Source organism: Eucalyptus grandis, chromosome 3, assembly GCF_016545825.1.
Source record: "Eucalyptus grandis isolate ANBG69807.140 chromosome 3, ASM1654582v1, whole genome shotgun sequence".
In the NCBI taxonomy this organism is placed as follows: domain Eukaryota; kingdom Viridiplantae; phylum Streptophyta; class Magnoliopsida; order Myrtales; family Myrtaceae; genus Eucalyptus; species Eucalyptus grandis.
In genome coordinates, this window is record NC_052614.1 from 33972534 (window position 1) to 33982104 (window position 9571).

Consider the following 9571-nt stretch of genomic DNA (forward strand, 5'->3'; position numbering starts at 1 on the left):
ATAAGGGATTTCCCTAACAAGTTTAAATGAAACAATGCCTTTCTAATCTCAAGTGAAAAATTTATCAAAGTCTCCAGCAATTTGGAATTTCATGATTGTGTACAGATGGTAGAAATTTAGCAGATTTCTGTGACGCCTCTCTACAATAATTTGTAGCCCTTCATCGTTTCGATTCCTTAGTTGCTGTATAAACTTGGCAGATCACCAAAAGGAAAAATATACTCCTCAAGAATATATGGGTGAGGTTTTGGAACTACATTATTACAAAGTAGCTTTGCTATTAAGTAGATTTTTTTTTTTTGGTCAAAAGAAAATTGTATTCATTACTTAAAATGATATAGAAGTGCATAAACTTCATGACCAAAAAAAGCAAAATAGAATATGAATACTGAAAAACAAAGTCAAATCCAAAAAACAAGAAGGATCAATGGAGCATCAGCAAAATTAAGTACAAAGTTGTTCTACAAGAACAGATCCGTCAAATAAAATCAGCGGCCTATCACTGGATCTTGTGTCTTTGTCAGTGATGAGCACATGTCAAAAATTTATTCTTCAATAATTATGACATTGCCCACTAGCGGTGTGCATTTAGGTTTAGCTTTCTCTATACATTGTAATATAGAAACAATCGGATTAGGTTAAATAAACACATATCTAACATGTAGAGAAGCAAATTTTCGTAATTCAATGAGACACCAAAATTCCTGCAATTATCATTGAGAATAAATGCCACGAACAGAGCAGAGGGGCATTAGATCCCCAAAGGAATATTTATTAAACTCCTAGATTTAGATCAGGAGAGGATAGCATCCAAAACTAGAATTAGATTGACAAAATTCAAACTCTCAAATTGAGAACTAGATCGGAAGAAGAGCTCCTATAGCTAAATTAGAAAAGAAGAAAAAGCAAGAAAAGAACAACAAAATGCAAACAAAATCAACAAAAGAGAGGGGAGGGTGACACTAGCTCAAACCCTCCCCCATCGCTAAAGGTTGAAGGAGACAATGGGAAGAGATAGAGAGAGATAGAGAGAGAAGAGACTTTTGGGCTCTACTCTTGAATATACTTGGCTTAGGCAAATGGCCAGTAAAGTAGAAAGAGGTCTTAAAGCTCTTTCTCAAAGTAATCTGTTGACAAGAAATATGGAACAATAGAGGAAAAGCGTTTTCGTATTCAATGTACTAGAATGTACCCATATTTATAGTACAAGAAATGAATTGGAAAGAATATGCACACAATCCAATATCTATGATTTACTGTATCAATTACAAAATCAAATCCCAACCGAGAATAAATCTGAATCAATCAATGGATCGGAATGGATCTAATCAAATCCATTCTCCAACACCCCCAAGTTGGCAGCTTATATAAATCAAAGGCGCCAAGCTTGCTTAATAGATACATGTGCTATCTTTGGGACAATGGCTTAGTGAAAAAACTGACCGAACTGGCTCATTTGGTCTAGTCCTAAGGGGCGTTAGTTTGGTTCTCGATTTTCTAAAATTGGAATTGATGAAATCAGTTTGATTCCTGATCATTAGTTCCAAGGATGGAACCGCCTAATTTGGTCCGGTTCCAAGGGGCGTTTGTTTGGTTGCCGGTTCTCTAAAATTGGAACCGATGAAATCAGTCCATTTTTCGGTCATCGTTTTCAAGAATGGAACCGTCTAAATCAATTATTATTTAAAGCTTTAATTTTTTTCTTGGAAATGATTAAAATAATAATTTAATTCTTAATTGTTAAGGATTTTCTAGATGTTTTTGAGATGCAAACATTTAGACAAAAGTCAAGAAAGGCATGCTTTGGTTGGAGCATGACTTGGTGGCTTTTATGCATAATTCCTCTCACGTTCTTTGTATGCCCATTCGATGTGAGACTCTTGGCATTTATATGGAAGGCTTGATACAACAATAGAGACAAGCTACGAGTCCCACATTGAAGGCGTTTGATGGAAGGGTTGGATACACAATAGACTAGACAGACAAGCCATACACCAAGAGTCCCACATTAAATAGGCACGTAAAACCCGCGCCAACAAGTAGAAGAGGAAATTATGGAAGATGTCGAACATGTAAGGACGTTAAAACCCCATTTTGTTTTTTTAAACTCTATAATCAGTGGGAAGTAGTCTTTGTAAAGTTTGGAGTAGGTTCATATTCTTCAAGTTGAGTCTGATCCAGTTGATTCTGTACAGAATCTTGAAACTTGATGTTCATAGATTCTTCTACAGATTGAGTCTTCTTATTGAAAATTTTGTATGCTTTGCTTGATGATGAGTAGCCAAGGAAAATTCATTTGTCTGATCTTTCTTCAAAGTTTCCAGTTCGATCATTTGCAATTTTCAAAACATAACACTTATAGCCAAACACATGGAAGTAAGAAACATTTGGCTTCTTTCCTTTAAACACTTCATAAGGAGTTTTCTCTAGAATAAGCCTTAAGAACACTCTATGTAGCAAGTTGTAGAAACTGCTTCAGCCCAAAATCAGAGGAAATTTTGCTCTCAATTAAGACGGCTCTTGCCATCTCCTGCAAGAATCTATTCTTTCTTTCCATAATCCCATTTTGTTCTGGAGTGTATGGAGAATAGAAAACATGCTAGAAACCAAATTCATCATAGAACTTCGTAAAGTCTTGATCTTCGAACTCACCTCAATGGTCTGTTCGTATGCTTGACATAGCATATCCTTTTTCATTTTGAACTTTGTTGGCAAACTTTGAGAAGTGAGAGAATGCTTCAGACTTATTTGCCAGAAAGTAAACCCAAGTAAAATGAGAGTAATCATCCACAATTACTAAGCAGTATCTCTTTCCATCAATACTTTGAGTTCTGGTTAGTCCAAAGAGGTCCATGTGTAGAAGCTGCAAAACTCGATTAGTAGAAACTTGATTTACAAGTTTAAAAGAACTTCTAACCTGTTTTCCCAAAACACATGGAGTGCATAATTCAGATTTTTGATAAATCAAATTAGGAAGACCATAAACAAGCTTCTTGAAAGAAATCTTGGCAATCTGGTTCATGTTGACATGGCCAAGCTTTCGATACCAAAGATTTGCTTCATCTTGAATGGATATGAGACACTGAGAGCTTTATAGTTTTATATCCAGAAGGTAAATATTCCCATGCCTTCCTAGTGAAAGATTGAGAGAGATCTTTACTTGTTTCCGAACAGATGTCTTATTGGAAATTTATTTTGAACCCAGTATCGCAAAGTTGACTTATGCCGAGTAGATTGTAATTCATACATTCCATCAAGGAGACATTGTGGATAGTCAAGCTTCCAATCTTCACAGTTCCACAACCTACAATTCTTCCTTTGCTGTTTATACCAAAAGAAACTTTTCCACCATTCATTTGAATAAGTTTTATAAAGCAACTTGAATTTCCTGTCATGTGCCTCGAGTAGCCACTATCAAAATACCATTTGATCTTCTTCTTGATAGTGACTTGTGTTAAAAAAAGAACTCAAGTTTTCTTTGGTATCCATATTTTCTTAGGTCCAAGAGAGTTAGTGTTGAAAACAGTCTTTGCCTAATTCTTCGTAACAGGTCTCTAGACCTTGGGACATTCTTTCTCAAAATGTTTTGAGCTGTTACACTTTGAACATTTGAGAGCACTTTAGCCAACATGTTTTACAAAGATTTTTTGAAAATTATTTTTGTAAAATACCTTTGTAGGTCTTTGTTTGATTGTTTCTTTAACTTTGGGAAAATCAATTAAAGAAATAGTTTTTGAAGTCATACCCAAATCATATTTATTAAAATAAGGTCTTTGTACGGAAAGAATTTTCTCCAATTTCTCAGATCCTTTTGAAAATCTTTTTGTGATATTTGAAATATCTTCTTTCAAAAATGCATTTTCATTTGAAAGAGAATCATAATTTACTTTCAAGTCAACAAAACTTTTATCCAGACTTTCAAACTTTTCTCTCCAAGAAGTTTCCTGTTGCCTCAGGTTGGAATTCTCCATTTTTAGTTCGGAAATCCTTTTAAGAGAAGTCTTGAGACTAAGACAGAGTTCATCTATATATTTCGAGAATTTAATGGGAATTTTTAAATTGCTAACCTAAACTTCTTTATCTAAGTCTGAATCAGAATCTATTTCAAAATCTGAGTTTGATTCCAAATTGGCCATCAGACATATGTTGGCATATTCTTCATCACTTTCCTCGCACTCGGTATCGCTCCAAGTTTTTTCTTTGAGAGCCTTTTTGTATTTCTCTGTTCTTCTTTTTCTTTTCTTCAACAAAGGGCAGTTAGGTCTGATGTGTCTTTTTTTTCTTGCATTCAAAACATATCACATCTTCGTTGGTTTCGTTGTCCTCAGTTGGTTTGTTTTGGAATCTTTGAGTACTTTGCTTCTTCCAATTGAATCTTCTTCCCTTCCTGTTTAACTTTATGCACTTCTTAATCATAAGCGCTAGCTCATCATCATTCATGTCATCTTCTGAATCCGTATCATCAGAATCATCATTAGATTTTAAAGTTATTGACTTCTTACCTTTAGGATCTTCTTCTTCATTGATCTGCTCCACTTCATATGACTGAAGTGTGCCAACAAGTTCGTCTACTGAAACAGGCATGATTCTCTGAGTTTCTCTAATCGATGTCTTCACGTAATTCCAATCTTTGAAGAGTCCACACAGCAGTTTATTGACCTTCATTGGTCTTGAGATTGGTTGTCCTTGATATGCCAGACTGTTTATAATCTCTGTGAAGTGACTAAACATATCAGTGATGGATTCTCCAAGCTTCATCTTGAAGGCTTCGTATTGTCCGAATAGAATGTTGATTTTCGTTTCTTTTACTGGATCAGTTCCTTCATAGGTAACGTGCAGTCTGTCCCAAACTTCTTTTGCTGTTTCATAAGAGAAATTCGGTTATACTCAGTAGGAGATAAGACAAAGTATAAAGAATAGATAGCTTTAGCATCAAGAGCTTGTCTCTTGGTTATTTATTCTTGTGTCATTTCGCCAGTATCTAACTTCCTTTTCTTTCTCTGTAGCTTTGGGATTGATCCCTTTTTCTACCACGTCCCATTCTAGAGGATCTTTCGATCTCAAGAATGCCTTCATCTTATTTTTCCATACATTGTACTCATTCTCATTAAAATAAGGAGATCTGGTGTTACTTTGGCCTTCAACCAAACCTAGAGCCAAAATACTAGCCATAGATTTTTAACTCAAAAAAGTAAAAACACTTCAATAAAATGAGCACACAAGCTCTGATACCAATTAAAGGGCTAGTATGAACACCTAGAGGGGGGTGAATAGGTGTAAAGACAATTTTCGCAACGAACAATAGAAATAGTTTGCTTTTAGAAAATGACAAACTATGAACGAATTCAGATTATAGCAGTTAGATAAAGCTATGTACAGAATAAATGAATTTAGGGAAGAGAATAAGAATACAAGGTTTATAGTGATTTGGCTTAGATCAAGCTTACGTCTATTCTCTCACTTTGATAGCCCACTGGCTGGATTTCACTAAGAAACAAATGAGATTTTACAGTCTTACGATCTCGACTTTATAGTGAAGAGTCTTTACTGATCTCTCACAAAGTCTCACTATGAGTTTCTTTCTTTTGTATACAACTTTGAGCTTAGTGAATGAAATAGTAAGGAACTAGGAAGCTTCAGACTTTGAAATTTTTCTTTCACGCACACTATCGAGCAACTGGAGAGTTTGCCTTAAATACTCCTTCATGCCTTCTCGACCGTTGGCACTTTCCAAATGAATTCTTCCAATCTATCCGTTGGACAGAATCAATCAAGGAGATCTCGAGTTATTTGAAAATTGTGATGAAAGCCGGTCAATCCTATTCACCTATACAATCAGGATCTTAGTTTCCATAAGTAGAACCTTCCAAGTTTACTTGCCTTCCAAAAGATTTGAATATCGAAATTGGTTCTAATAAGGATAATCAATCATGTAGGTGTTATATCAAACCAGAAGGTCATCCATACGCCATACGAATCGAATTTTTGAAGAAATAAAAATAATCTTGCATCTGGATAAGTCTTCATTCTTCATCGGCGTTTAGTTTGGAATCTGTTAGTATGGGCAGACTTTGAACTTAAAGTCTGGCGGTTCAAAGTCTAGAAGCCTTCAGACTAGACTTTGAAAATGTTTTGTCAACTTCAAAACAGTAAATGAATTTTCTCCAACACCTTGTGGGTCTCTTGGAGCCTTAGTCTCACATCAAGTAGAAGATGAAACTAACAAGTCGATTTTTTCTATAAATAAAAGAGTAACAAGAAGGGTTTTAATGGTCTCTTGGCCACATAAGAAGTTACTATCTCAAATTGCAATTTTGGTTGCAATAAGTTATCATGTTTATATATTTTATTAATTCTATGTATATAAATTATATATATAAAAAAAAATTAGTTCGGTCCAATCGGTCCGATTCGATTCAGTTCCCACTTTAGAATCGGGAACCGAACTGACCAACCACCAGTTCCAAGATTAAGAACTGGGAACTGGACCGCCGATCGTGGGAACTGCCCAAAACCGGTCGGTTCGGTCCGATCCGGGCGGTTCCCAGTTCGGGCGGTTCCTGTTGAACACCCCTAATTTTTAATTAGAAGTCACTACTAATTACTTTTTGGTGGGTTGATTAGATTCAAGTAAAGTATTGTGAGTTATATTTTACTTAAGAACCAGAGATTGTAAGTTTTGGGATTTGATTACACTATATTACTCTACCCTCGTTTTGGTACCTTTTCTCTTTTATTTTCATTTTTTTTTTTTGCATGTAGTTTGAATTAAATTTAACCTATCTCTAACATGCAAAGTGGTCATACAAGTGTACAATCATTATTGAATACTCAATAAAACACGATAACAAATAAATTGCAAACATAGGGAGAAATGCTTACCTTTGACCAACGAAAGTATTTGCAATGTTAATTAGAAAATCGCATCAACAACCTGAAAATGATTTCTAATTAACATGTAGTTTTATTCAAAAGATTTTTTTTTTTAATTCAGATTTTCTCTTGTTTAATGAAAATCATATTTTATGCAATACATGCTACTAATAACATGACATAGCAATATGACATGACCTAAACTACATGACATGTATGTGTTTAATCTTTTTTTTTTTTTTTGGGTGAAAATTTGAAATTAGAAAATAACCAAAATAAATAACCTAATTCTAGATATTATCCAATTCAATTTAAGGATTAAACTAGGCTGAATTCTAATTTAAATTGGAATGTTATCTTAACTAGATAATCCCTAACCTAGAATGCAATTATATAGAAAGAGCTATCTAAAATTATTAAAAAAAGATCATCTAGAATCCAATTAAACCTGCAATCTTATCCTCAAACGCAATGTTACCAATTAAAATCTGCATTTTTTTTGTGATTTTCTTTTAAAAATAAATCAAGCAATGAACAACATCCACTACCCAAGATATCATCTATATTCATTTAAATTTGGAAACAATTTGACGAATCGTTTCCCAAGCATGAGGATTAGATTGGCCAATTTTTCATGCAATCATGAAATGTATTTCGGGTATCAGATCGGATTGACGATTTTCTGTATAATCGCGTATCATATTTTGGGCGGGAGATCGGAATATAAAAAACTCATCGATATTTTGGATAAGATAATATATCAAGGAATTCAATCGAGTGTATCGATAGTATATCAAGTGAAATATATCAGCTTCCAAATTTGGCGACTTGCGAATCACGATCAGTGGTGGATTGGCGGTGAGTTGGTTAATGGTGTTGGTGTTCACGACAGGACGGAGAGACTCACGAGCTCCAACTGACGTCGAGGTCAGCTACATCACATCTCGGTTTGGCACGGCCTGGCTCGAGCTTGGACGGCAGCTCGCCGTCATCGCTAGGAACTCTGCGGATGGCTTTTAGCAGGCTGCACGGGAGCGGCTCGTGTCGGGGACAGCAGCTCGGTCTCGGAGGGACGTTGTGGCTGCAGCAGGCTCGCCAGGGCTCTGTGGATGGCTCGACACTGCAGGAGCTCCGGGCGGCTTTGCGGTGAGGATGGTGCCATCCACGGTTTAGTTTCAGCAGCGACGTCGGCTTTTCTCGAGCGCCAGGAAACCTGTGAAAGAATAAGGAAAAGATTAATCGTCGAGAGGGCTTGAAACGCCGGGAACCACCTCGAGCTGCTCACTGGAAGCTGCGACTGAAAGCTGCTGGACGTTAAGGATATCGGGCACGTATTGGGCAGCAGATATGGACAGCAGCAGCTTAGGACTGCGCACAGGGGCTGCAGAAAATTCGCTGGGTCTATTGGTAGGGGGTACCGCGTAGATCTACTGATGCAATTATCGAACACCCGGACTCCTCGACGATTGCCGACGAACTCTGCTGGATCAGCCAAGCGGAAGAACACCGCCAGTGAGCAACCGAGAACAAAGTTTTGCATTTTTCTCCCTCTCTTTGGGTTTTTCCTTTTTGTCTTGTAGCCGTCTCTTCTCTTTTACGGAGAACGTGTGTTCTTCTCGACGAGGCAGTGTGTGTCGATTGTGGGGGGGAGGATTGTGTGGCCCTCCCCCCACAATCGTGAACCCAAGGCTTGCTTTTTATAGGCTCCACTCTTAAGGTTTTTCTTTCAGAAGTAAAATATTTCACTTCCAAATTAGATATTCAACTTAGGCCATTTTCTGATTTTTTTTTCCTCTAGTTAAAATCAGAAAATAACATGAATTATCTTCGAAGTATCTTATTTAATAGTTCGATAATTCAATTATTCCAACTTGCTCTACAATGCAAATTGCTGCCACATAGATATTCTATGAGCTTAACCAAAATTACATGCTCTAACAGACTTAGTCTAGCTTATTAATTGACTGCAGAACCATCCATCTAAGTCCATCCCCTGTTATAGGCTAAAATTTAGTCTCTAAATATCTATGCAATTAATAACTAATTGGGTCACTAAAATTTAGGTGTTAATATTAAGCAAGAGTTCGAGATAATGATCTTGGAAAGCTCTGGTACTTTCTTAGAATTGAAGTTGTAGATCTTCAAAATGTATCTTTCGATCCCAAAGGAAGTATGTCCTTGATGTTTTGACAGATGATTTATTAGAACATAGTCCCTCTAATATACCTATTAAGGTCAGTACTTGTCTTCAAGAAAAGGATGGTGCTTTGGTGGATAAGGGTCGTTACCAAGGATTAGTGGGCAAGTTGATTTATTTGTCCCACATCTGACCTAATATTGTTTTGCTATGAGCCTAGTGCGTCACTTTATGCATCATACATTCTCTACTCATATGAATCTTGCTCTTCGAATCATTCTGTATTTGAAGTCCACTCTTGGGAAAGAGATCCTTTTGTCTCCTTATGATGGCTAGAAAATTGAAGCCTATATAGATGTTGATTGGGCTAGATCCCTCGACCATAATTCTATTTTTAGGTATTGTACTTTCTTAGGAGAAAATTTTGTCACTTGGAAAGCAAATTGTTATTGCTCGATCTAGTGCTGAAGCAGAGTTTTGTGACGATAGTTTAGGGAGTTTCTGAGCAATCATGGCTTAAAAGATTATTTGAAGAATTTGATATATCGATTCATTTTCCTA

The 9571-nt window shown here is 36.2% G+C and overlaps 1 protein-coding gene across 1 annotated transcript; it reads right to left on the reverse strand.

Annotated features, from left to right (window-relative positions):
* Positions 1 to 7671: 7671 nt before the first annotated feature.
* LOC108958563 lies at positions 7672 to 8530 on the reverse strand. The gene is made up of 2 exons (XM_018870928.2): positions 8159 to 8530; positions 7672 to 8086 (listed from the first exon to the last, which is right to left on the reverse strand). Exons 1-2 carry the CDS (start codon positions 8411 to 8413, stop codon positions 7868 to 7870), a joined length of 474 nt encoding a protein of 157 aa, XP_018726473.1. The 5' UTR covers positions 8414 to 8530; the 3' UTR covers positions 7672 to 7867.
* Positions 8531 to 9571: the final 1041 nt, after the last annotated feature.